This window comes from Ovis canadensis, chromosome 9, assembly GCF_042477335.2.
Source record: "Ovis canadensis isolate MfBH-ARS-UI-01 breed Bighorn chromosome 9, ARS-UI_OviCan_v2, whole genome shotgun sequence".
Taxonomy (NCBI): domain Eukaryota; kingdom Metazoa; phylum Chordata; class Mammalia; order Artiodactyla; family Bovidae; genus Ovis; species Ovis canadensis.
This window is the reverse complement of record NC_091253.1, coordinates 104,227,584-104,253,325: the sequence shown is the minus strand read 5'-3', so window position 1 is coordinate 104,253,325 and position 25,742 is coordinate 104,227,584. Positions and strand designations below refer to the sequence as shown.

Here is a 25,742-nt window from a genome sequence, read left to right as displayed (position 1 = left end):
CGGATTCTTTACCAGCTGAGCCACCAGCGAAGCCCTTCACGTATTGAAAGATTCATGCGATGATGCGGCCAAAACGCGTATGTCAAGGCCCGCGCGCCGCAGTGCCGACGGCCAGGAGAGCGGGGTCCAGGCGGGAAACGGGGGCCGCGGCGCAGCGGAGGGGCGGGGCGGGGCCGGACCGCCCAGTCTGCCCCCGCCCCCGGGGTCTCGGCCCCGCCCGAGGACACCCGGCCGCCGGGCGCGCGTGAGCCACCGCCCCGCCCCGCCCGCCCCGCCCTCCAGCCTCTGGCCCCGCCCCTTCCCGCCCCTGGCCCCGCCCGCCCGCCGGCAGAGGCCGCGCTTCTCCCGCGCCGTTTCCCGCGTCGGGGCTCGGCTCTGTCGCCCCCCGGCCGCCGGCGGCGATGGAGAGGACCCGCGCCGAGGTGGACGCGACACTGCAGACCGCCAAGCTGGACGCGGCCGAGCTGCTGCCCGCCGCGCACTGCCTGCGCTTCGGGCCCGCGGCCGCCGGCGACGTGTGCCTGCTGGAGCTGGAGCCCGCGCTGTGCGGGCGGCTGCAGGCGGGGCACAGGTGGGGGGACACGGGGGCGGTGCAGAGAGGACCCGGGACGGGGGGCGCAGGTCGGGGGACACCAGGGGGTGCAGAGAGGACCGGGGGACGGGGGGCGCGCAGAGAGGAGCCCGCTCTGCGCCGGAGGCTGCGGGCGGGGAGTCCAGAGAGGAGCCCGCGCGCCCCCTCGCCCGGGACCAGCGGGGCGGCCGGCCCACCCAGCGGGCGGCCCCGCCGCGCTGACCTCGCAGCCCCGCGGGCGGGCGCGAGTCCGGAAGCGGCTGCGCGGAAGCCGAGGGGTGTTCCCGAGCCGCGCGCCCAGGACGAGCGCCGGCGTGCTACCGTGACGCCCGGCGGTAGTGTCAACATTTACGGAGTTCCTCTCGCCTTCTTCGTAGGTTTATTTTACCCAGGTTGTAGCCAGGACTTTGGGGGAAGTTTAAAACTTTTTTTTTTTTTTTAACAGATTAGGTAATTGTGGAAGGCCCTCAAAAAAAAAAAAAAAATTGCTTGGGGTCAGCACTGAGAATCTGAAGCTGTTTTCTAATTCTAGGTCCGCTACACATTTGCTGCGAGACCATGGGTTAAAAAACATGCAGGAGAAGTCCGTTCTCTGTCTCAACTTTGTGCAGTCCCGGAAAAAGAGGAGTTAGGCGTTCTTGTTTAACTCTCTTCTGCACTGCTGTTCCGCTGGCGCCTGTATTTTATTCTATAGTTGTGGCTCAGGTGGTAAAGAGTCGGCCTGCAATGCAGGAGACCCGGGCTGGGAAGATGGGAGGAGGGCATGGCAGCCCACTCCAGTACTCTTGCCTAGAGAACCCCATGGACAGAGGAGCCTGGTGGGCTGCAGGCCATGGAGTCTAGAAGGGTCGGACACAACTAGAGTGACTTTCACCTTTGTTATCTTGTAAGCTTTTAAAAATTGGGGGACTTCCCTGGGGGTCCAGTGGCTAAGACTCTGTGCTTCCAAGGCAGGGGACTGGGGTTCGATCCCTGATCAGGGAGCTAGATCCCACATGCCCCGGCTAAGACCTGGTGCTGCTAAATAAATACGTTTGTTTTCTTTTTAAATTATGCTGCCTTTAGGCTTTCCCTTTTCTTGCTTTACTCGTCAAACTTTATTATAGTCATAGGCTAGTCTTCAGATGCTAGCAGTGAAGGGTCTCTCAGGGAGCTGAGGCAGAAGCATCACTGGGTTTTCATCTCAGCTGAGTTGGCAGGACTTTGAGAAGAGACTTCAGGTGTGAGCACCTGCTTTGTCCAGTTATAGTTAATCTAGCTGGCAAAAACCAGAATGGAAAGGTGTGTTACATTTTTTGGGGGGCGGGGGTGAGGGAAGGGGTTGTTTCAAACAAAATATTTGAAAGCAGAGATGGTGCAATGTGGACATACATGTTAAGAGTAGGTACTTGGGACTATTGAATGTTGTTAGCACCAGAAAGCTTAAAAAAAAAACCCAAAACCCCATATTTTCACTTAAATGAAGGATTAGTTTTTCTTAAAAAAAAAATCAGTCTTTCAGTTCCAGTTTTTTATCACTTATTTGAAAGAAGTGAGTTGGTTTCAGGAGGATTAAACCTAGGTGAGGAAGACGGCTAGAATCAGCTCCGTTTCTGTCATCTCCAGTATCTTCGTCATTCATTTTTCTTCTTCCCCTTCTCGCTTTTGACCTTCCCCTCTTCCTTCTTGCTTTTCTCCACCTGTGACCGCTTGTCAGTGACATCGTTTAGTTTGTGAACATACCCATTGCACATGTTTCTTTCAGCACTGCGGCCTTCTCTTCTCAAGGTCCCAGTTTCTTTGATGGTTAGGCCAGGATGTGTTCGTTTGATGGTGAGGGGTTGCTCAGGCCAAAACAGGAAGGCCCACTTGGGTGGGTGCCACGGCCAGCAGCATAGTCCTCGTCAGGGAGCTTATTAGTAATGCAGAATCTTACATCCCATCCCAGATGAATTGCATCCTGACCTGCTTTTTAACAGGGTTCCCTAACATGCATACTCAAAAGTTTGAAAAGTATTGCTTTAGCGATTTTAGAAAGTGGTGACGTCTTGACTGCAGGTTACAGACACTCTTCCCAGCGGTTTACACAAAGATGCCATGTGCTAGCATTTGGCCTCTTTGGTGTTTTTTTTTTTTTGGCCTGTATGGAGTTATTTTTCCTTAGTCAGTTGGTCCAGTCCTTGCCCTGTGGAGCCCATTATTGTGGGGGTGGGGGGGAGGCTGTGAGAGGAGGGGCCAGACATAGCCTCAAGACTTCATTGTAAATTCTAGAACCCTAGAGGGTTTTGGAACTGTGTAATGAGGCTGGCCATTGGTGGCTCAGTGAACCATGTGTTTTCTTTTCCTGGTTTCCTGCAGTCTAGTGATTCGTGGTGATAAGGATGAGCAGGCCGTTCTGTGCAGTGAAGACAAAACATTCGACTTGAAAGTAGCAGACACTTCCAACATGTTGCTTTTTATTCCCGGTTGTAAAATTCCAGAGCAGCTGAAGATGGAAGAAACACACTGTAACATCATTCACACGGAGGTACTGTCTTCTGTTTCCTGACTTATTTGAAAAAGACAGCATGCCTTTAATTGAAAACTCAAGGTGTGGACCTTCCCTGGTGGTTAAGACTGTGCTCCAGTGCAGGTGCCTTGGGTTCGGTTCCTGGTTGGAGAACTAAGATCTCCCATGCTTGAGGCCAAAAAAAAAGAAGAGACAAAACTGGAGGTGTGACATGCATAATCACAGAGAATCTGAAATTGTCTCTGATGCAGCTGGAAATTTCTCAGCATTATTTTTGTTTGTTTGGAGTCATGTAAAGTTGTTTTTATTTTCCCAATGTGATGTTTAAGTCCCAGATAAACTGAGCATTTTCTGTAATATAGAAAATTTACTATGAGGTGACTCATTCTAAAAGTTTTACCTATTTTCAGGGAGTTTTGCTGTGGATAGGTTTTGAAGGTGATTCCCTCAAACTATAACTAGTGCATTAGGTGACGTAGGGAAATGAAAAAATATGTCTTTGAGGCAAGTGTGTTTCTCACCTTTGAAGTTGGTTTAGTTCATCACTATCCATAGCCATGTATAACAAATTCTTAATTACTCTGGAGACTATTGATGGCAGATACCAAACTAAAGTTTCTATCCTGGCTCAATAGTTACACATATACAGTCAAAGCACCTTAATGCTATTAGATTAACTTCAAACCAACCACTTCCTAAAAACAGAATTGGGATAGAACTAAGGGAAAACACTGGGACGCCTGAGTGGCTCATGTGATGTTGCTAGAACAGAGGAGCTGCCAGTAAATATTGTACTCTGATTTTTGTAGTTACGTCTTTGATTGTGATGAGCTAGAAATTTTGACTTTGATCCTTTTGGAAAAGATGTGATTTTTTTCATCGTGTACCTGTCTTGTGGGTGTTTTGGAGAGGATATAAACATCCGTGAGTACCTTTGAGCTCTTCTTACCCGAGTTCTGTGTTCTGGGACCGAGTAAAACGTAACAGAGATCTGCTAGCCAGAGTTTCAGAATCTTTGGGTGGTACTTCAGGTGCTTAAAAAGGCTCGGTCAGGAATGCACCTGAGCAGAGCAGGCTGGCATTGATAAATGGCAGTGGGTGCCCAGGCTCGGGGGGTGATAGGGAATGGGGGTCTGTGACAGATTGGGGTGCACAGGCCTCAGGCAGGTAGGTAGGCGCTTCTTGGCCTTGTGGGAAAGCAGCCCAGTATTGCATAGACCAATCCATAAACCTTCTGATTTCTTTTGTCCAAGTGAAGCTTAAAATTTAGGTTTTAGGGGGCAAAATCTCCTTATATTTCAACGTTGGCAATGAATTAAAAGTCCATACTAAACTTCCTTTTCTCCCTCAACACAAAAGCGCACACCAGCCTCTGTGTGTTGGGTCCAGCCCCTTTGTGAGCTGCGCGTGAGCTCAGTAGTCTTTCTGTTTTGGTCCTTGAGCTTAGCCTCCCGGCTCTCCACCAGGCTCTGGGCCTTGTCTCCTCTGTCAGGGCTTCTGCTGGTTTGAGAGTGGACGCGCCCCCTGACCTTCCGCCTTAAGGCTGCAGTGTATCCCAGAGAGAATCCGTTTCGGCCTTTCTCCATTTCTTTCATGTGAAACAGTTATTGAGTGCCTACTAAGTGCTGATGTTGATTGGGCAAATCCTGGAGATTGAGAAGGATAACAGCAATTTACCCGCCATTTAGCCACTATCGCCTGATTTGAGTGACAGGCCTCGTAGGTATTTCTCAAGTCCAGTAAGGAATTAGTTGCTGTTCTACCTAGTAGAAGCTCTGTGCATTTAATAGAAGTCTTTCTTTTTTCACATCTGCTTAATTTTAGCGTCATGAGCAACACAGGGCAAGACTGCTGCCTCTTCCCTGTAGCATCTGTGCACGATTTGAAGACTGATGATGCCTCCTCTTTACTTTCTATTTTTCCGCCTAAATACCTTCTTTCTCTGTGGTTTCTCCCTGGTTTCCAGAATGTCACCTTGCTGGTCATTCTTTTCTGGGCACACTCCTTAAGTTTCCAGAATACACTTGAGATGTGGAAAGCAGGAGGAGGGGGCAACAGGAATAGATGGTTGGATGCCATCACCAGCTCAACGGACATGAGTTTGAGCAAACTTCGGGAGATAATGAAGGACAGGGAAGCCTGGCGTGCTGTAGTCCATGAGGTTGCAAAGAGTTGGACGTGACTTAGCCACTGAACAACGATGACAGTGGAAGCTTAATTATGCATTCTCATTATGTTGGCAGTGTCTTTTTGACTGAGATTTAAACAGATGTGACCTGCAGATGGGTAGCCATCTCAAGCAGATGGCTGGATGAGCACCATCCCAGCAGAAAGCAGAATGCCTTGGCTCCCTTTTCTTGCTTCTAATGGAGGACAGATGTGTTGGATGAAATTTTATGTAAAGCTTTCTTTTAGAATGGGCCCTAAAAGATCATGATGTATTTGTAATCTCTAGATCTTTGGTTTTTCTAACAACTACTGGGAATTAAGAAGATGTAGACCTAAACTAAAGAAGTTAAAGAAACTTTTGATGGAAAATACCTATGAAGGGCCTGACAGTGAAAAGGAAAAGGATTCCAGTCACTTAAAAGTAAGACTATTGTTTTCATTTTTTTAATTGGGATTTAAAAAACAGCTATAATGGCATTCTTTAATGGTGACATTCTTTTTAAAGTTCATATTATGAAACTTTCAAATATACCCCAAAGCAGAAAGACTCGTGTTCTCTCTGTTGGCCATTTATCAATATTTTGTCTATCTCATGTCTTCTATCCCCCTACCGCCCCCACCGTATTTGTATTAGAAGTTCAACTGATAGATCGTTTTTCTTTGTCACTGCCTTATTGAGATCTGATTCATATACCAAGCAATTTGCTTATTTTAAAGTGTGTGATTCAGCAGTTTTCAGTACATTCACAGAGTTGTGTGATCATCAGCTTGATGAAGTTTGGAATATTTTTATTACCCCTCCATGGAAACTCTGTACCCCTTAGCTGTTCCCTCTCACTCCTGCCTTTCTCTCTCTCCCCTCAGCCCTGACCTCTCACTCCCGCCTTTCTCTCTCTCTCTCCCGCCTTTCTCTCCTCTCTCCCCTCAGCCCTAGGCTGCTTGTGGGCACTCTGTATGAATAGAATCAGATGAGTGGCCTCTTCTGGCAGGCGTCTCTGACCTAGCATGCTGTTTTCAGGGTCCATCCGTCCCTTTTTGCTGCTGAACGGTGCCCTGTCTTATGGGTGTGCTGTATTTTATGCGTCCATTTATCAGTTGATGAGCATTTGGGTAGCTTCTGCTTTTTGATTGTTGTTGATTACTTGCTAATTGTGAATAACACTGCTGTGAACATTCATGTACAAGTGTCTGGTGAACCTGTGTTTTAATTTTTCTTGGAGATGTACACACACACGAGTGAAATCGATGGGTCCTGTGGTCACTCTATATGGGCTTTATATAGAATGTTTGTACAGAAACCCCTTTGCCAATTTTCAGTTGGATTACTGTATTATTACATTGTTGGAGAGTTTTTTATGTAATCTAAACACAAGCTCTTTGGCAGATCAAATTTGCAAATGTTTTCTTCTATTTTCTGAGTTATCATTTCACTTTCTTGACTTTTTTTAAAAAACTGTGGCAAGTAAAAGGACAGAAGTTTTCATTTTGATGACGGCCACATGATGTGTTTCCACTTCATTGCTTGTGTTTTCAGCATCATGTCTGAGACGATTGCCACATTCAACATCACAAAGATTTGCTTTGTTTTCTTCTAAGATATTCTCTGATTTTGTCTAGTTATCATTACACATTAACTAAAAAGATAAGCTATAAATATTGCCTTATCTGTCCCTATGTATTTATTCCCTCAAAATTCAATAAGTCTGAAAAAATTTCTTTGTCCTAAAATGCGTTTTTTTTGTTTGTTTCAGTATACGACTGGAGATTTGCTTGATCAAATTCAGGCAAGTGAGGAAGAGATAATGACCCAGTTACAAGTTCTCAATGCCTGTGAAATTGGAGGTAGGGTCACTTGCTGTTATCAGTAGTGGTGGGACTGGGCATCATCTGCGAGAGGGGCTTTGTGCATCCCCTCTGTTTATTGCGTCCTCTTCTGGCCTCGGAGCTGACGATGTTTGTGTTTTGGGGTGTGGGGTAGAGACTGCATGTGATCACCTCTAACAAGGATGTCAGTCTCTGACCAGTGACTTGGTTCACTCCTTACAGGCCTTTTCCTTTGGAGTACATGGTAATAGAAGCACCTCATTTGATCAGGAAAGGTCTCAGATATCAGGAATCTGTTCCCTTCCTTGTCTTCAATAGGTGAGGAAACCAAGGCCTGGGAAGGGAAACAGAGTGGTCCAGGGCCCCATGGCGAGATAGTGACAGGATGAGGCATCAAACCAGGGACTCGAGCTCCTGGTTCAGAATTAACTCATTCAATTTCCAAACTGCTGGGAAGCTCTGTTTATTCTTGTGATCACTCAACATGCTTCTGAATGAGTGTGAAGTAGTTTATATAATAAACCTGTGTAAAAGCAGTGGCAGCGAGAGATTGATGGAGTAGCCCAGCAGAATCTTCTTCAGGGTTTTTTGACTTTCTTCTGGTCCGGAGTGGTGGAGTGGAAGCTTCCGCCCAACCCCTGCCCTCCCCACCTGCCGCATCTGGGCCTACATTAACACTTGAGTAGCTGTTTGTGTGCATTTCTCAGCCCTCTCAAACTTACCCAGAGAAGCAGCTTAGTTCTGCACCCATGGGTTAGGAAGGAGGAAATTGGCATGGTTTGGTGGATGCCCTTTTCAATTTGCTCACAGTCTTCCAGGCAAGATTAGCTTCTGTGGTCAATTCTGCTGAGCAAAGCAGCTGCACATGGCTTTAGAACTAACTGGAAGCACTAACTTCTTTGTTGTGGTTCCTTGAGTTTTTAATTGTGGAGGCCTGTTTCTAATTACTATGGTATAGGGATACCATGTGTTTCTAATTGCTGTGGTATAGGGATACCATGGATATTAAGGCTAAGAATAGGAGAATGGATTTAATGCAGCCCTCTGCACTCTTTGTTTATTGCATGGGAATGGATGACATTTTGGTGTGTGCATGGCGGGAGGGTACGCCTAGATTTTTTCCTACTTTTCTTTTTCAGTTTTCATCACACGCTCCATGTTTTAACGTTGCCTTTACTCAGAATAAGAATAGGAACATTCTCCCATGGAAATGATGGGTGTGCACTTGATTTGTTTCTCCAGAGATGGTGGCAGTGCCTTTGGTTATAAGATGGCATTTCATCATCTTTCACAGGATTGGGAATATATATCTGGACACCCAGCCTTTGTTTTGCTGCTGGTCCACATGGTACCTGAGTCTGTTATCTTGTGAATGAACTAGACTTCTTTTTTAAAAACATATTTATTCTTTCATTTGGCTGCCTGGCATCTTAGTTGCTTGCGGTGTGTGGGTCTTCACTGCATCTTATGGGTCCTTCGCTGTGGTGCACTGATTTTCCAGCTGTGCTGCTCGGGCCTCAGCACTTGGCGCCCACGGGCGCTCCCATGGGGTGCAGGCTTAGTTGCTTTTCGGCATGCAGGATCTCAGTTCCCCGACTGGTGATCCAGCCCACATCCCCTGCATTGCACGGCATATTCCTGACAACTGGACCACCAGGATAGACCTTGAATAGACTTCTTCATGAGCACTAGAACGGCTCTCAAAGGTGGCTGGCGGGAGGGGGTAACCACGAGAGTGCCCTGCTGCAGAGGTCACCGTGTGGAGTATCCGGCCCGCGACCTGAGCTCCTTTGTGTGACCCTCTAAGAAAACGACTGGACCAGCTACCGGTTTCCCATTTCCATTTAGAACAACAAGATTATTATGAGATAATTGAGGATTAAAGCACTTGGAAAAAAAGTCAAAATGTTGGTTATGTGCAAAGCACTCTTTAAAAACCACCTGACCTCCCTTGACACAGTTTGCAATGATTGGGAGAGAAGCTGAAACAGAAGCATTGTGTATAAAGAAAGTTAAGGCTTATCATGTCTCTTTTGCAGTGGGCAAGAGTCCTATGCTACTGATAGGACTCATACAGTAGTATACTATTGCTACTGTGTGAGTCCTATCAGTCAACTCATTGGTTTACATTAAATTTGTTTAAAGTGAATGTTCTTTAGTAAATGTAACTTTGGGAATTTATAGGTTATTGGAGGATTCTCGAATTTGATTATGAGATGAAACTTCTGAATCATATAACTCAGCTTGTGGATTCTGAATCTTGGTCTTTTAGCAAAGTTCCTTTGAATACGTGCCTTCAGGAACTTGGACCATTGGAACCAGAGTAAGTATTTATTCCCCATCCTTCCAGATTTTAAGGGAAAGAAAATTATTATCCAGGGTAGGACTAAACTCAGGGCATAGACTATATTTTAATATCGTATAGAAATCTGAAAAATATACAGCTAAAAAGGACTTGGGAATTTTGGTCACTGGGGAGAATAAATGTCATTTTTTTTCCTGCCATTAAAAATATAAATAAATAATTATATACGTTATTTTATAATAAATCTATGCTCACATGATTTGTATAAAAATATGTAACATGGGGCCTGGCACATCGTAGCTTTCCAGTATATTTTAGTTTTTATTTTTTAAAGTTTCTTGGCTGCACCACATGGCCTGTGGGATCTTAGTTCCCTGACCAGGAATCAAACCTGTGCTCCAGGGGAGTCCCAGTATTTCAAATTTATATCTTAGTTTATAGTTGGCAATAGTGTTTGAAAGCTAATGCATAGAATTGTGAAAACTTTTCAAATAAGTGTTTAAAACTTTTCAGGGAAATGATTGAACACTGTCTTAGATGTTATGGAAAGAAATACACAGAGGAAGGTAAGATTGGGAGAATATTTTAACGGGTGTTTTAACTCATGGTGTATTAAACTTGGCCTGCCTTTGAAGTGTCTTCCTGTTAAAACTAAGATCTCCATGGGGGGATGGGAGATGAGTTGCGTGTACTTCCTTCTGTGAATTTGCACTGAGGGAAAGCGGACGGTGGTATAACTCAGAAGACAGTGTGGCACCATCTGCTGCCCTTTCCTTAGGCGAAGTTTATTTTGAACTGAGTGCAGATAAGATATGCAGAGCCACAGCACAGATGCTACTTCAGAACGCAGTGAAATTCAACCTTGCTGAGTTTCAGGAGGTATGGCAACAGAGTGTTCCCGAAGGAATGACAACGAGGCTTGATCAGCTTCAGGTAAGGTGGTGACGTGATTACCTCCATAACTCAGCAGGTTACAGGTGAGATGAAGCCTGTATTGGAACTGAAGTTAGAGACGACTTATTTTCCTACCTTAGGGGTGCACTCTACATTCAATCCACCGCAAAAATCCTTTAAACATCAAAACAAAAAACCCACAAACCCCACTTAATTGAAGCATAATTTACATATCACAGTTGCCTGTTTGTAGAGGATTTGTAGTAAATTTAATGGGTTTCCAGCCACCACAGTCTAGTTTTAGAACATTGGTCACCAGTAAGATCGCTTGGGCCCATTTACAGTTAAGTTGATGCCTAGGTTTCCCTTGGGCCTCCCTGGTGGCTCAGCTGGTACAGAATCCGCCTGCAATGCGGGAGACCTGGGTTCGATCCCTAGCTCGGGAAGATCACCTGGAGAAGGGAATGGCTACACACTCGAGGATTCTGGCCTGGAGAATCCCACGGACTGTATAGTCCATGGCGTCGCAGAGTCGGACATGACTGAGACTTTCTCTTCCTAGGTTTCCTGGGATACTGGGACTTAGAGCAGGTTTGGGCAGCAGACACAATGAGTTCATATTATAAGTTCAGCTAAAGAGGTCTGGTGCTTGTATGAAGGATTTGGGGTGAAGTTCAAATATTAGTCATTAGCAAGTAAGTAAGTGGTGGAGGGAGTCACAGGTTTAGAGGAGCTTACCCAGGCCGGCGACAGCAAAACAGTTAGAGGGGTGGTCTAGGGGCCCAGGGAATTACATCATCAGTTCAGGAGAAAAGGCATGAAATCGTGATGCAGGCTTGAAGAAGAGGTGATCAATACTAGCGAAGTAAAGGGGGCTAGTGAGATGAATCCAATAAAGGGCCCATGGGCTTGGTAACGACAGCTCATGGTGAGCTTTAGAACCAGAGCCTTTTCACTAAACTGGTGGTGGTAAAAGCCAGATTCGAGAAGGGACTGCTCAGAGGCGCTCTTTATGAAAAAGGCTATTGTAAGCTCCTCAGCTCCGTGATGCTGAGGTTTTAAATGCCTCGGGCTAAGCTCAACGTAAGGTAAGAGAATGAGTCATTTTTTTTTTTTTTAACATTAAACCATTACTTGAGCTCTCCTTTTTCTCATTTCTTACAGGGTTTGGCCTTGGTAGATAGACAGTCAAGACCAGAAATCATATTTCTGCTGAAAGTGGAAGACTTGCCTGAGGGGGATCAGGAACGGTTCAGTAGTCTGTTCTCTCTGAGAGAGAAGTGGACGGAAGAAGATATTGCTCCATATATTCAGTACGTACTTTATTACAAATGGATTTTGAGGGTTGTTCTTTTCTAACGGAGCAGAGGGTTTCCCCTTTGTTTTCAGTCTTCCTGATGACTGCTTCCTTCCCAGCACTCTCAACTCCTGGCTGGCTCTCCTCTTCCCAGTCTCCATAAGTACTGATCTGGCTGGTGGGGGATGTGTCTTCTCTCTTCCTTTCTGCTGTGTCTAGAATCACTTCTTTGCTCTTGCAAACTGCAACTCAGCGGAACAGTCTGCTGTGTACCCTTCTGTGACTGTAAGGCAACCAGCCCTCTCTGATGGCCACCTTCTTTTTTCCTGCTGCCTTAGCATTTTGGGAGAAGTTTAACATTTTGGGAGAAGTCAGAATTCATAAGAACAAGTTCACCCTGAAGTCACTACTTGTAAGACTGACCCCAAATCCACTGCTGCTGCTGCTGCTGCCAAGTCACTTCAGTTGTGTCCGACTCTGTGCGACCCCACGGACGGCAGCCCACCAGGCTCCTCTGTCCCTGGGATTCTCCAGGCAAGAACACTGGAGTGGGTTGCCAGTTCCTTCTCCAACGCATGCATGCATGCTAAGTCGCTTCAGTCGTGTCCGACTCTCTGCGACTCCATGGATGGCAGCCCACCAGGCTCCTCTGTCCACAGGATTCTCCAGGCAAGAGTACTGGAGTGGGTTGCCATTTCCTTCTCCCAGAATCCACTAACAAACCCTACCACTTCCTGCCTGTGTCCCATATCTCTTGGGGCCTCTCTCTTCTCTTTACCCAGCCTCCGTTTGCTCATATCTCACATGGGGTTAAATAATACACGACTCATACTCTCACCGTGAAGGTTGGAGATGATACATACGTGTGATGTATCTAGTTCAGCTATGGCTTCGTAGCCTCTCTTTACTCTTATCTCTCCCACAAATACATACCCCTATGTTTGTTGGAAAGCTGGACTTAGGGGAGAGATAGAAAGAACTAGTGCCGTGAATATCGTGTTTTGTTCCCTAGACTATTTATGATGTTCATTTTTTTTTTGTTTTATTTTGTTCATTAATTTTTTTATTGTTCCCACAGAGATTTGTGCGGAGAGAAGCAAACCGTTGGTGCACTGCTCACAAAATATGCTCGATCTTCAATGCAAAATGGTGTCAAAGTTTATAACTCAAGAAGACCCATTTGTTAAAAAGAACAACACTTTTTTCTTTGGGACTAAAGTTGCTGGATATAAGAAAGTGTTTTTTTATGTATTTGTATTGCAGACTTTGAAAAACTAAATGCTGTGAGGCCTTTTTTTCCTCATCTTCAGTATTTTAAAACTATTGCTCTTTTTTCTTAAAGGTGATAGGATATTTTATGTCTTTCAGGATATGTTTGTTTCATGTACACACTGTGAACAAGGACAAAAGTGCTATTTTCTATATTTAGTATATCTTGGTAGTCTATATGAGTTCATTTATAGAGTAACAGGTTTGGTTTTTTATGTTGAAAATTGCATTATTTAATTAGGATTTGACATTCTAGTCATTAATAAATTTGAAAGTTTTCAGGGAACTAAATAGTAATATTTTCTAGAAGAGAATTATTTATTTACTTAAATATCATTTCCCAAGTGAGTTCCCATCTACTTTTGACCTTCCACCGAAACAGGAAATCACATGATGCCATCAACTGTTTAAAGTAGTTGTTTGTATTGATGAAATGGGCTTGATAAGGCTCCTGTTTGCCTGGCTCCTGTAGATATGATTTCAGAAAGAAACAGTGAGTGGTCCTGAAGAGAGATCTTAGTTCCCTGCCCAGGAATCAAATCTGGGAAGCCTGGATAAAAAACTGAGAATCCTAGCTGCCAGTCCACCACCAGGGGCTAGAAAGTGAAATTGAAAGTGTTAGGCGCTTAGTCGTATCCAACTCTTCAAACCCATGGACTGTAGCCCCTCCAGGCTCCTCAGTCCATGGGATTCTCCAGGTGAGAACACTGGAGTCAGTTGCCATTTCCTTCTCTAGATCTTCCCAACCCAGGGATTGAACCCAGGTCTCCAGCATTGCAAATAGATTCTTCATTGTTTCAGCCATGAGGGAAGCACCAGGAGCTAGAGGCAAGAAGTAAAGCTCTTGCCTCCTTTGAAAACAAAAATGTTTTGAGGAGGCAAAAACTGTAAACACAGGTACAGTGTTTATTTTCAGAGATAAAGCATAGCAAGTGGGGGAGCACAGAGAAACAGTTTAAGACAGAATAAGGCAGAAATACACACCAGGAAAGAAAGGGTGTGGCCGTCCTCCCTAATGAGGAGGAGCTCAGTAAGTTCAGGCCAGCTCAGTTCAGTCGCTCAGTCGTGTCCGACTCTCTGCAACCCCATGAACCGCAGCACGCCAGGCCTCCCTGTCCATCACCATCTCCCGGAGTTCACTCAGACTCAACGCCCATTGAGCCAGTGATGCCATCCAGCCATCTCATCCTCGGTTGTCCCCTTCTCCTGCCCTCAATCCCTCCCAGCATCAGAGTCTTTTCCAATGAGTCAACTCTTGGCATGAGGTGGCCAAAGTACTGGAGTTTCAGCTTTAGCATCATTCCTTCCAAAGAAATCCCAGGGCTGATTTCCTTCAGAATGGACTGGTTGGATCTCCTTGCAGTCCAAGGGACTCTCAAGAGTCTTCTCCAACACCACAGTTCAAAAGCATCACTTCTTCGGCGCTCAGCCTTCTTCAAAGTCCAACTCTCACATCCATACATGACCACAGGAAAAACCATAGCCTTGACTAGATGGACCTTAGTCAGCAAAGTAATGTCTCTGCCTTTGAATATACTATCTAGATTGGTCATAACTTTTCTTCCAAGGAGTAAGTGTCTTTTAATTTCATGGCTGCAGTCACCATCTGCAGTGATTTTGGAGCCCCCAAAAATAAAGTCTGACACTATTTTCACTGTTTGCCCATCTATTTCCCATGAAGTGATGGGACCGGATTCCATGATCTTCGTTTTCTGAATGTTGAGCTTTAAGCCAACTTTTTCACTCTCCTCTTTCACTTTCATCAAGAGGCTTTTTAGTTCCTCTTCACATTCTGCCATAAGGGTGGTGTCATCTGCATATCTGAGGTTATACAAATTTCTCCCGGCCATCTTGATTCCAGCTTGTGTTTCTTCCAGTCCAGTGTTTCTCATGATGTACTCTGCATATGTTAAATAAGCGGGGTGACAATATACAGCCTTGATGTCCTCCTTGTCCTATTTGGAACCAGTCTGTTGTTCCATGTCCAGTTCTAACTGCTGCTTCCTGACCTGCATACAGATTTCTCAAGAGGCAGGTCAGGTGGTCTGGTATTCCCATCTCTTTCAGAATTTTCCACAGTTGATTGTGATCCACACAGTCAAAGGCTTTGGCATAGTCAATAAAGCAGAAATAGATGTTTTTCTGGAACTGTTGCTTTTTCGATGATCCAGCGGATATTGGCAATTTGATCTCTGGTTCCTTTGCCTTTTCTAAAACCAGCTTGAACATCAGGACGTTCACGGTTCACGTATTGCTGAAGCCTGGTTTGGAGAATGTTGAGCATTACTTTCCCAGCATGTGAGATGAGTGCAATTATGCGGTAGTTTGAGCATTCTTTTGCATTGCCTTTCTTTGGAATTGGAATGAAAACTGACCTTTTCCAGTCCTGTGGCCACTGCTGAGTTTTCCAAATTTGCTGGCATATTGAGTGCAGCACTTTCACAGCATCATCTTTCAGGATTTGAAATAGTTCAACTGGACTTCCATCACCTTCACTAGCTTTGTTCATAGTGATGCTTTCTAAGGCCCACTTGACTTCACATTCCAGGATGTCTGGCTCTAGATTAGAGATCACACCATCATGATTATCTGGGTCATGAAGATCTTTTTTGTACAGTTCTTCCATGTATTCTTGCCACCTCTTCTTAATATCTTCTGCTTCTGTTAGGTCCAGACCATTTTTGTCCTTTATTGAGCCCATCTTTGCATGAAATGTTCCCTTGGTTTCTCTAATTTTCTTGAAGAGATCTCTAGTCTTTCCCATTCTGTTCTTTCCCTCTATTTCTTCGCATTGATCGCTGAAGAAGGCTGCCAGTAGGTGCCCAATGTGCTACTGGAGATCAGTGGAGAAATAACTCCAGAAAGAATGAAGGGATGGAGCCAAAGCAAAAACAATACCCTGCTGTGGATGTGACTGGTGATAGAAGCAAGATCCGATTCTGTAAAGAGCAATATTGCACAGGAACCTGGAATGTCAGGTCCATGAATCAAGGCAAATTGGAAGTGGTCAAACGAGATGCCAAGAGTGAACGTTGACATTCTAGGAATCAGCGAACTAAAGTGGACTGGAATGGGTGAATTTAACTCAGATGACCATTATATCTACTACTGCGGGCAGGAATCCCTCAGAAGAAATGGAGTAGCCATCATGGTCAACAAAAGAGTTCGAAATGCAGTACTTGGATGCAATCTCAAAAACGACAGAATGATCTCTGTTTGTCTCCAAGGTAAACCATTCAATATCACAGTAATCCAAGTCTATGCCCCAACCAGGAACGCTGAAGAAGCTGAAGTTGAATGGTTTTATGAAGACCTACAATACCTTTTAGAACTAACACCCAAAAAAGATGTCCTTTTCATTATAGGGGACGGGAATGCAAAAGTAGGAAGTCAAGAAACACCTGGAGTAACAGACAAATTTGGCCTTGGAATGTGGAATGAAGCAGGGCAAAGACTAATAGAGTTTTGCCAAGAAAATGCACTGGTCATAGCAAACACCCTCTTCCAACAACATAAGAGAAGACTCTACACATGGACATCACCAGATGGTCAACACCGAAATCAGACTGATTATATTCTTTGCAGCCAAAGATGGAGAAGCTCTATACAGTCAACAAAAAGAAGACCAGGAGCTGACTATGGCTCAGATCATGAACTCCTTATTACCAAATTCAGACTTAAATTGAAGAAAGTAGGGAAAACCTCTAGACCATTCAGGTATGAACTAAATCAAATCCCTTGTGATTATACAGTGGAAGTGAGAAATAGATTTAAGGGCCTAGATCTGATAGATAGAGTGCCTGATGAACTATGGAATGAGGTTCATGACATTGTATAGGAGACAGGGATCCAGACCATCCCCATGGAAAAGAAATGCGAAAAAGCAAAATGGCTGTCTGGGGAGGCCTTACAAATAGCTGTGAAAAGAAGAGAGGTGAAAAGCAAAGGAGAAAAGGAAAGATATAAGCATCTGAATGCAGAGTTCCAGAGAATAGCAAGAAGAGATAAGAAAGCCTTCTTCAGCGATCAATGCAAAGAAATAAAGAAAAAGAACAGAATGGGAAAAACTAGAGATCTCAAGAAAATTAGAGATATCAAGGGAGCACATAAAAGTGACTTAAATCACTCTGTACGACAGTTCTTCCTGGTCTTTGTTTCTCTTGGCTCATTTTCTTACTTCTTTCCCCAAACCTGATCTGTTCCAGGGAGCTCCCTAAGGTCCATGCGCAACTTTTTGCTAAAGATGGATTCCACCACAGATTACTGGGGGTATTGGTGGCCTGCCTCCCTTTTCTACCTCCAAGGAGCCTTTGTGGACCTGAGGGGTCAGGAAGTTTCCTTGACCTCAGGAATGGCCATCTTACCTCTATTCCAGCAGAGCTCAGCTTCTGCCACTAGCTTTGTCCTTGGAGTGTGGGGAAAACAAAGCTTCAGTTTTTCTCCACTGGACAGACACCAGCTGTCCAGCCCAGGGGCCCCTCTACCTGGCCCCTCTATCTCCTACCTCAGATATGCACTTAGGGATGAAAGTCTGTGTACTACTTACTGCTTATTTGCCTCCCATTCTTTCCTTAACCCAGTGACCTCTTTTTAACCCAGTTGCATCTATCTTACTAAATATTCTCCATCTTCCATGCAAAATGGTATTAAAAAGTCTGTAACTCAAGAACACCCTTTTCAGTACTAATCCCCTGTGAAGAAGAATAACAATAGTTTACCATCCTATAATGAAGGATACTGACACAGGTAATACTCAAAAACAAGTAATTTCTGGCTTTGGAATGCTTGATAAAGTTATTTTACATCTTTATTTCCCTAGCATGTTTTCCTTTAGACCAAAGTTCAAATTAATTTTAGCTAATGACCTTGTCATCAGGACAGATGGAAGGGTTAAACCTGGCCCAAAGTTAAAAAAAAAAAGTTAATAATCCACAACCAAGATTAAACTGTCACTGGAATTTACAACCGTTTATTCTCAAGCACATGAAATGCAGACGACTTCAAAATAGTTCGGTGTTTCAGTATTTCTGCATCTGTATAATCCACTTATTAATTAATTTTTCAATAAATACCGAGGCAGCAATGCCTAGTGAGGACGTGAATTCGAGTTAGACTCCCTGAGGTGTCATCTCGTCTTTTCCATCCGAAGTCACAGCTCCGGTGAGTTGAGGGTTCTTTTTACACAGTGCCCGGACGGACGCCTCCTGGTTTCCTAGGCCTCGGCCCCTGGCGCTTTGAAAACCTCGTCCCCATGCTTTTCAGTGGTTGCGCTACATCTTCATTCCTCTAAAATTTGATGTTTCTCCTTTCCGTTCTGCTGTCCTCGCGTCATCCACAAAACATCTGTCAAGTTTCCTCAGCTTCAACGGTTTTCAGCCGCAGTCTGCACATTAATTGGCAAACGCAAACCCGGGAGCTCGCTAAGCCCCGCCCACGGGCCACAAGACTTCCGGCTGCCGCCTCAGCATCGCCCTACTTCCGCTGACGTCAGGGGTCAGGGGTACCGAGAAAGATGTCGGCTGGCGGGCGTCGTTGGGCGCTTCTGTGGGACGGGTCTCCGTGACAGGCGCTCGACAGAGACGACGGACGAGCCGAGTCCCCAGAGCGAGTGTGAGGGGCGGCCGCGGCGGATCGGGCAGGGCCGGGCGTGGTGCCCAGGGCGCCCCCGCCGCGGGCCGTGACTTTTGGGAGCGTGCGGGAACGGGGGGCGTCCGGTGCCCAAGGCCGGTGATGCCCCGCCGCCGCCCGGGAGGCCGGGAAGCCGAGCTCCGCGGGGCCCCCGATGCCGCCGACTGGCTCTGACCCCGCCAGAATGAACAGGAAGAAAGGAGACAAGGGCTTTGAAAGCCCAAGGCCATATAAATTATAAGTATTTTTTTCTCTATCTCCCTTTTTTCTGGGGCTTCCCGGGTGGCTCAGCCGGTTAAGAGTCCGCCTGCAGTGCGGGAGACCCAGGTTGGATCCCTGGGTCGGAAAGATGCCCTGGGGGAGGGAAAGGCTACCCACTCCAGTGTTCTTGCCTGGAGCATCCCATGGACAGAGGAGCCTGGCGGGCTACAGACCATGGGGTCACAGAATGGACACGGCTGAGCGACTAACACTTCTAGGTTTGGTTTTCCTTAGTTATAATTAATCAGTTTCACTGATCGCTTGAAACTTAGTGGGCCTGGAAAGCCTTGTGGGAAACTGGAAGCCGTCCACAGTTTTGTAGGGCGAAAATGTTTTCAATGACAATGGAATTTCAGCAGATTTACTGCCCTTTTCAGATTAATGTACCTTTTTCTTAAATTGTATTTTTGTCCAAAAAAATTTACTTTCGTGGCTGTTGCTGAATTTTAAATAAACAAGTTACGCTAATTTCTAGGGTTTTAGCATGAAAGATAAGTGTGATTTTGAGTTGCTTAGAACACAGTTCTTGTTCACACTGGGATCGAATTATACGTTATTTAATAATTGAAATATTTTCTTTATTCTTTAATGTACAACCCATCAGGTCGTCTGCATCAACAACATAAACTTCCAGAGAAAATCTGTCGTGGTAAGTATATTCTCAGCAATTATAAGCGATAACAACAGCATGCTTTACAGTACTTAGAAACTTTCCGGGTCATGGGTTTTGAGAACAGATACGGATTAGAATTCAAACGTGTATGACTTCAGGAGCCATGGCCTTACTACTATACTGGCCAACACCTCAATTCTCCCTTTCCTTTTTTCCTGTTTTCCGATAAAAATTTATTTCTCTTAGTATGTTGTGGAATATGAAAGTCTATATTACCAAACATTTTAGATTTGTCTATGAAACAAGAATAAGTCCACAGTGAGATTTTTTTTCTGTGAAAAAATTAAGGCTGATAGACAAACTGACTTATTAACTTGACTGTTCAGAGGCTGCTTTTGTTTTTCTAATTTTTGCCTGACCTTGTTTCCCTGGCATTGCTTTGTAGTAAAGTTCTAGATAAAGGTGTTTGAAACCTAGTAATTGCCCCTCTCCCCGCCCCCTGTCCCCTGGCCAGTTTAGATGTGTGGACTGTTATATCCCTATGGGTTGATAAATAATGCATATATATATCCATATATGATATATATGCAAATATCTATGTGGATTGATATATTTGTTCTAGAAATGCCGTTGATAGCCTAAGACCCAGGGTTATGAATCTGCAGAGCTCCCTTTTCTTCTATTTTCTATTTCCTCTTTGTGCCTCTCGTTTGACCACCCTGACCAGCAGCCGGAGGCTAGTGCCCAGTTAATGCATCTTCTTGGATAGAAAGTAGGGTTAGAGGGCAGATTAGGAAGGGCAAAAGGAAGATATCTATAACAGTCTAACCCCTTTTGCCCCCAGATCATCCTCTCAACACTTCTGTTTAGATGACAGTGTTCCCGGCTTAAGGAAGTCCCATCAGCTATTGTAACATTAGTTATGTTGTGGCATTAGCTAACTACCTGCTTTTGTAAGTAAAGTTTTATTTGAACACAGCTACACCCATTTATTTATAAACTGTCTAAGGCTGCTTTGGAGCTACAATGGCAAAGTGGAATAGCTGTGAAACTGTGAGGCCTGTAATATCTATTTAGTCTCTGGCCCTTTAAGAAAAAGTTTGCTGATCCCTGAAGTTATCCATTTGTGTGAAGAAATGGCAGTTTCAGCATTTTTCCCACCTGAAATATTAGCTATCGCCTGTAATGGAAGAAAGATGGGTAAAAGAATGTGAAAATTAGTTACTATAGCCTTTGCTTTCTTCAGTTGATATCAAGGTCAGAATTGATGTACACAGCTTTCTTCCACCTATTCCGTTTTTCTCTTTCCTTTTGACAGCATTTCTTTTGGTCTGTCATAGACCTTCATTTTGCATCCTTGCTGCTTTTGACTTCATTTGGGTTGTTGCAGTTTTCCATTGATTAGGGGTATTTGTCAAGAGGACCTCAGAGGCCTTCCATTGAACCCCCTGAATTGCAAATGGAATTCTTGCTTCTGTTGTGTAACAGAATCTCAGTTGCTGCTAGTCTTTCAGCCAGGACAGTGACCCCTTTCTGTGCCTGTTGGTTCAGTGGCATGAGGAGCCTGAAGTGGTTTAGTCTCAGCTTCCAATTTAATAAAGCCGTGGCTCCGTGCCCTGGTGGATGCGTTCCTCCTTTGGCCACTAGGCTTCTGAACGCCCCGAACCTGAAGTCTTCAAGACAGGAAGCAAAATCCTTTCAGTGGCTTTTTGAAGCAGTAATGAGTATAGTCACTCCCGCTTTTGCCCCTTGGCTCCCAGGTCTGTTTGGCTATGCAGAGATGACCTAATGTTACTATAGCGGCCACTGGTTTAGGATGGCCTCCTGTTGGAGGTCTCAGTTGGTGCTGTAGCTAAGCCTTCAGCAGTTGATCAGGTTGGCCACTTCTGGATGAGAGGACAAAATTGATTTTACATGTAAAATTTATGTGTAAATTCTGCCACACTTTTCTATACACATGGAAGTGTGTATGAGATAGTATGTTGACATGGATGGCTTTTTGGAAGTAAATTGTATTAACAGGGAAGGAAAATCTAGAGTATGTGTTTTTATAAGGATAAATTACTGTCTCCCCTCTACGATACCAGCTGTCTAATGTAGTCATTTTCCTGCTGAGTGACTAACTGATCCTTCCTGGGAAGATGCCTTGCTAGAAACTTATTTTGATCCTCTGCTCTGGGGAGGCGGGCACTCAGCATTGATGGTGACCAGATCAGGCTTTGTTGAGGGCAGAGCACGTTGTTGGATTCCTGTGTAGCCTCCGTTCTTGCCACCAGGACATCTTTGTGTGTTAGAGTAGCTAGGGAAAGAGTCTGTGGACATCTGCTGGATAGATAATCTTGCCAGTTGATTTTTGAGGGCCTCCTCCACAGTCTCTGAGGATGCCTCTGTTGGTCATTTATGTGATAATATTTTCATATTATACCTACTCTGAGAAATTCATGTGTACACTTCCTTTTCCCATCACCCTCTTATTTTCAGTCTCTTAGTCTTGTTCTTTACACAGTCCTAGCCAGCTGGCCAACCTAGCAGCCGCCCCTGGACCCCTGCAGACATGGACTTGGTCCATTTCTGCTTCTGTAAACACCGTACTGTCTATTCTGTTTGCTGGCGTCCTGCCCACAGCAGGGTTTTCTTCTGCTGTTTCAGGACTACACTTCAGTGAGTTCTGATGGCAGTTACCATCCATTTTCAACTGTGCTAGCATGCTGTACAGACTTATTCATAATTCAGGCTTGTGTTTTGTCTTGTTATTAAACATGGGGAACTGTCCATGAGGTCATGGGTGTGGATTGAGGGGAAGTGGAGATTCGACAGGAGCAAGTCTCTTTGGGTTCTGAGTCAGTGGCGCATGCTGTTTGCTTTTTGTGCCTTAGGAGCCTGCTTGGGCCTGGTCCGGAGGCGGTGTTTCCATTAAAAGGTGCCAAGCTGCTGCGCGCACTCAGGTCATGATGGCCATTTCAGGCTAACAGAGACTGCCCGAAGTGTTTGGAAGGCCCACGGTCATGTGTCCGGTCTCTACTGTAGGGTCTCGTAGCAAAGCAGCAGTTGCTTTGCACATGAAAAATAGTTGCTGGCAGAAGAGGTCACAGGTCTGCTCTGAAACCCCGGAGTGGCAGTGCAGTGTCATCCTGCTGGAGAAAGCCAGAGCCAGTGCAGCGTGCCTGTCTGCTGGGCACAGCCCAGTGCTGCTGGCTCCGCTGAGTCATACGGCCCGAGTGGGGCCGCTTGGACCACAGCCTGGACCCACTGCAGAGCTCTCTCTTGTTCTGGACCTCTTCCAGAAGATGATTCCAGAAGTCCTAATGATTGCCTACTAAGCGATATGCCTGAATGTATAGATTGCTTTCTGAATGCAAAGACGCCTCCCAATTTTCCTGCCTTCTTTTTTCCCCCTTTTGGTGGGAAGTGCAAAGTGCAGTAACTTTGACTTCAGGTTTATTTTTACGTGCCTCCGACCCCTGGACTCTTGGAAGCTCTGTTGATGTGACAGTCCCCTGAATGCCCGTGAGATTTAACTCTCAGCCTCTGCCGTGCACGAGTTTTCTAGTAAGGCGGATCGGGAACCTGCTCTTCTTTTCTGACTGAGCAGAAAGTTGAGAGAGTTACTGGATGATAGTGACGGGGTTCTCATGTCTAGAAGACAGCCTACTTCTGTTTTTTTTTCCTGATGGGAATTGAGCGGGGAAAAAATTGCTTGATAATTCATGGCAATATTTGCTACCAGGAGCTGTGCTGATTTGCTGCAGTCGGAGTATGACTTCTGCAAACGTGGTTGTGGTTGGCAAGTTTGCGATAGTTCACAATCATTCTGCAAGACCCGCTTGGCTTTTGCACTGGCCAGATGGCTGAGTTAAATGAAGGGGGAGTAGGCGTCGTCCACGTCTCTGGGGGCGCTGATCTCTGCCATTCCCAGAGGTGCCAGGTTGTCTTGAAGGTTGTGTTGAAGGGGGAAAGGTGGCCCGTTGGTGTCCACTCCGTCCTTCCACTGTAGACCTCACTCAGAGACATCAGAGAGTGACTGTGAGGTTTGCCAGTTGCTGAAATGTATCCTGTATGTTTGGACTGCGTAGTAAACACCAGGCCTACCCTGAGATAGATGTGGGAACCCCTTTAACCCCTTGATTAATTGACCTCCAGAGGTCGCCAGCCTGGGGCATTCCCTAGCAGTTCAGTGGTTAGGACTCAGCATTGTTGCTGCCGAGGGCCCAGGTTCAATCCCTGGTCAGGGGACTAAGATAGCATAAGCTGCACTGTCTGGCAAAAACAACCCCCCTCCGCATCCCCTCAACCCTCTCACATGCACGCACGCACACACGCACACACACACGCACGCACACGCACACGCACACCCTGACTTCCAGTCTGCCTGGTGAACTGTTGTAAAGTTCCGGGACTCCAGGGGTTAGTGTCAGTTCTGAACCAAAATATAGTTAACTCCAGGAAAGGGGCAAAAAATAATTTATGTGAGGTGACATAGAAGTTAAGGTTTAAAAGAAAGATAAGAGAGAGTTGACATGTTCGTAGGCGTGGGGGAAAGTCCTGTGAAAGGAGAGATTGTAGTTACAGGAGAAGGTAGTTAGTAGAGCGTGGCTTCTGAGAGCACTACAGAGCGGGGCTTCTAGCAGAGGAGTGGAAGGGACTTCAAAACGGGGGGAGGAGACAGGCGCGTGTAGCTGGAGAGCGAGAGACTTGATAGTCGGCAGGAGAGTGGGTCAAGGTAAGGCTCTTAGACGGCCAAGGAAGACAGCAGCCCTGAGAATGCCAGGGAGGGTTTCAGAGAGAGGCTGGAGGAGGCCAAGGAGCAGGAGTGGGCCACGGGGGCGGCAGGAGGGCAGGCATTGCGGACACTCGGGTGTGAAGCGTCTGCGTTGGGGCTGTGCCGAGCAGAGACGACGTGTCTCCCCGTGTGTGACCTTGACTGCTGTCCCGGAGTGGCTGCGAAGATGGTAGGAGCGGAAATGCAGGAGCTGAGAAGCAGCGTTCCTGCCGGATCAGCTGTGTCCACGTCCATGGCCCAGCGTGGCAGCTGAGATGGGGTAGAAAGGCAGAAAGGGAAAGTGGGAGCTTCCAGCGCATATCGGGGAATGACAGTGCTCAGTGCAGCGTGAGCACATAGGAGAAGAAGCAGAGTCTACGAAGAATAACAAAAGCTCTCGCTGGATGCCAGCGTGATTTTAAGCCTCCCCTTGTTTAAAGCCGCTCGGTCACAGCACAACCGAAGGGCAGGCAGTATCGCTGTCCCTGTTTTGCAGGTGAGGAAACTGAGGTGCGGGCTTCCCAGGTAGCCCAGCGGCACAGACTCCTCCTGCCAGTGCAGGAGGCGAGAGGCGCAGGTGCGGTCCCTGGGTCAGGGAGCTCCTGTGTGGTGGGACATGGCACCCTCTGCAGTGTTCTTGCCTGGAAAATTCCATGGACAGACAAACCTGGCAGGCCCTCAGTCCGTGGGGTTGCAGAGTCAGACATGGCTGCGCACACCACCACCACCACCAGAAACCGAGGTATGGAGAGCTGGAGGGACTTAGCTCATGCTCTTCCACCTGCTGAGTAGTGGAGCTGGGGCGTTAGGAACTCGAGGACACCGTTCTGCCCTCGCTCTCACAACCTGTGCTGCAGGAAAGCCTGAATAAAAGAATCTATAGCTTCTTTTCAAAGGGGTATCGAGAGATGTTTCAGCTAAGGCAGGGAAGTAAAGGAGCTTTAGAAAAGGTTGAATAGTGCGAGGGACGGACGGTCGCGGTGAGGTGCTGGGGCAGGAGCGAGAGCAGGAAGAGGGGGCGGTTTGCAGCCCTGGAGGCTGCATCCTGCGCCAGCTGGGGCTGCCGGAGCTGGGGCTGCCCTGCTGGTGCTGGGGCTGCCAGGGCTGGGGCTGCCCTGCTGGAGCTGGGGCTGCCGGAGCTGGGGCTGCCAGAGCTGGGGCTGCCCTGCCGGAGCTGGGGCTGCCAGAGCTGGGGCTGCCCTGCTGGCGCTGGGGCTGCCGGAGCTGGGGCTGCCAGAGCTGGGGCTACAGGGTTGCAGGCCAGTCAGTGGGTCTGTGCCTGGCAGGCAGGTGCAGATTAGGGCTCTAGGTGGTGTCAGAGACCTGATGACTCAAGGGGGCTGGGCTTTCCCTATCGTGACGAAGTGTACTCCATTCACTGTTTCCTTACTGTTAACCTTAGTTTAGAAAGCCAAAGCTTATTCTGTCTCATGTAACTACTTCTTGACAGCAGTTTCCATAATCTTTTCTGGTTCACTTTGGATGTTATCTTAGGAAATGGCAACCCACTTCAGTACCTTTGCCTGGAAAATCCCATGGACGGAAGAGCCCGGTAGGCTACAGTCAGTGGGGTCCCAAAGAGTCCGACACGACTGAGCAACTTCATTTTAGTTTTGCTTACAGTCTTTAGGCTAATCGAGGGTCATTCACGTCGATTGGTCATT

General features: G+C 46.3%; 2 protein-coding genes across 7 annotated transcripts in view; both read left to right on the top strand.

The window, feature by feature from the left end:
* Positions 1 to 303: 303 nt before the first annotated feature.
* On the top strand, positions 304 to 12,827 carry DSCC1 (DNA replication and sister chromatid cohesion 1). 2 transcript variants are annotated; one of them, XM_069600755.2, is made up of 9 exons: positions 316 to 571; positions 2,909 to 3,077; positions 5,515 to 5,649; positions 6,980 to 7,070; positions 9,237 to 9,375; positions 9,871 to 9,923; positions 10,136 to 10,290; positions 11,416 to 11,564; positions 12,627 to 12,827. In XM_069600755.2, the coding sequence occupies exons 1-9, from the start codon at positions 402 to 404 to the stop codon at positions 12,733 to 12,735; spliced, it is 1,170 nt and encodes a 389-aa protein (XP_069456856.1). In that variant the 5' UTR covers positions 316 to 401; the 3' UTR covers positions 12,736 to 12,827. The 2 variants fall into 2 exon arrangements, with proteins under 2 accessions (XP_069456854.1, XP_069456856.1); XM_069600753.2 differs by lacking the exon at positions 5,515 to 5,649 and having other exon boundaries at positions 304 to 571.
* Positions 12,828 to 17,768: 4,941 nt separating this feature from the next.
* TAF2 (TATA-box binding protein associated factor 2) overlaps positions 17,769 to 25,742 on the top strand; it is a 96,727-nt gene continuing 88,753 nt past the window's right edge. For 2 of the 5 annotated variants that reach the window (XM_069600747.1, XM_069600746.1), the window contains exons 1-2: positions 18,518 to 18,683; positions 19,302 to 19,355. In XM_069600747.1, coding sequence (XP_069456848.1) covers positions 18,600 to 18,683; positions 19,302 to 19,355 — 138 coding nt within the window. In that variant the 5' untranslated portion in view covers positions 18,518 to 18,599. Of the gene's footprint in view, positions 17,978 to 18,313; positions 18,925 to 19,301; positions 19,356 to 25,742 lie in introns of those variants that run through there. The other 3 variants (XM_069600749.1, XM_069600748.1, XM_069600750.1) reach the window with 3 other exon arrangements.

Bases quoted from the DNA above. Each gene is read 5' to 3' on its own strand.
- DSCC1 (XM_069600755.2), top strand. From the start codon at position 402: ATGGAGAGGACCCGCGCCGAGGTGGACGCGACACTGCAGACCGCCAAG. The intron at 3,078-5,514 runs GTACTGTCTTCT...TGTAATCTCTAG, and splicing joins GTAACATCATTCACACGGAG to ATCTTTGGTTTTTCTAACAA. The intron at 9,376-9,870 runs GTAAGTATTTAT...AAAACTTTTCAG, and splicing joins CTTGGACCATTGGAACCAGA to GGAAATGATTGAACACTGTC.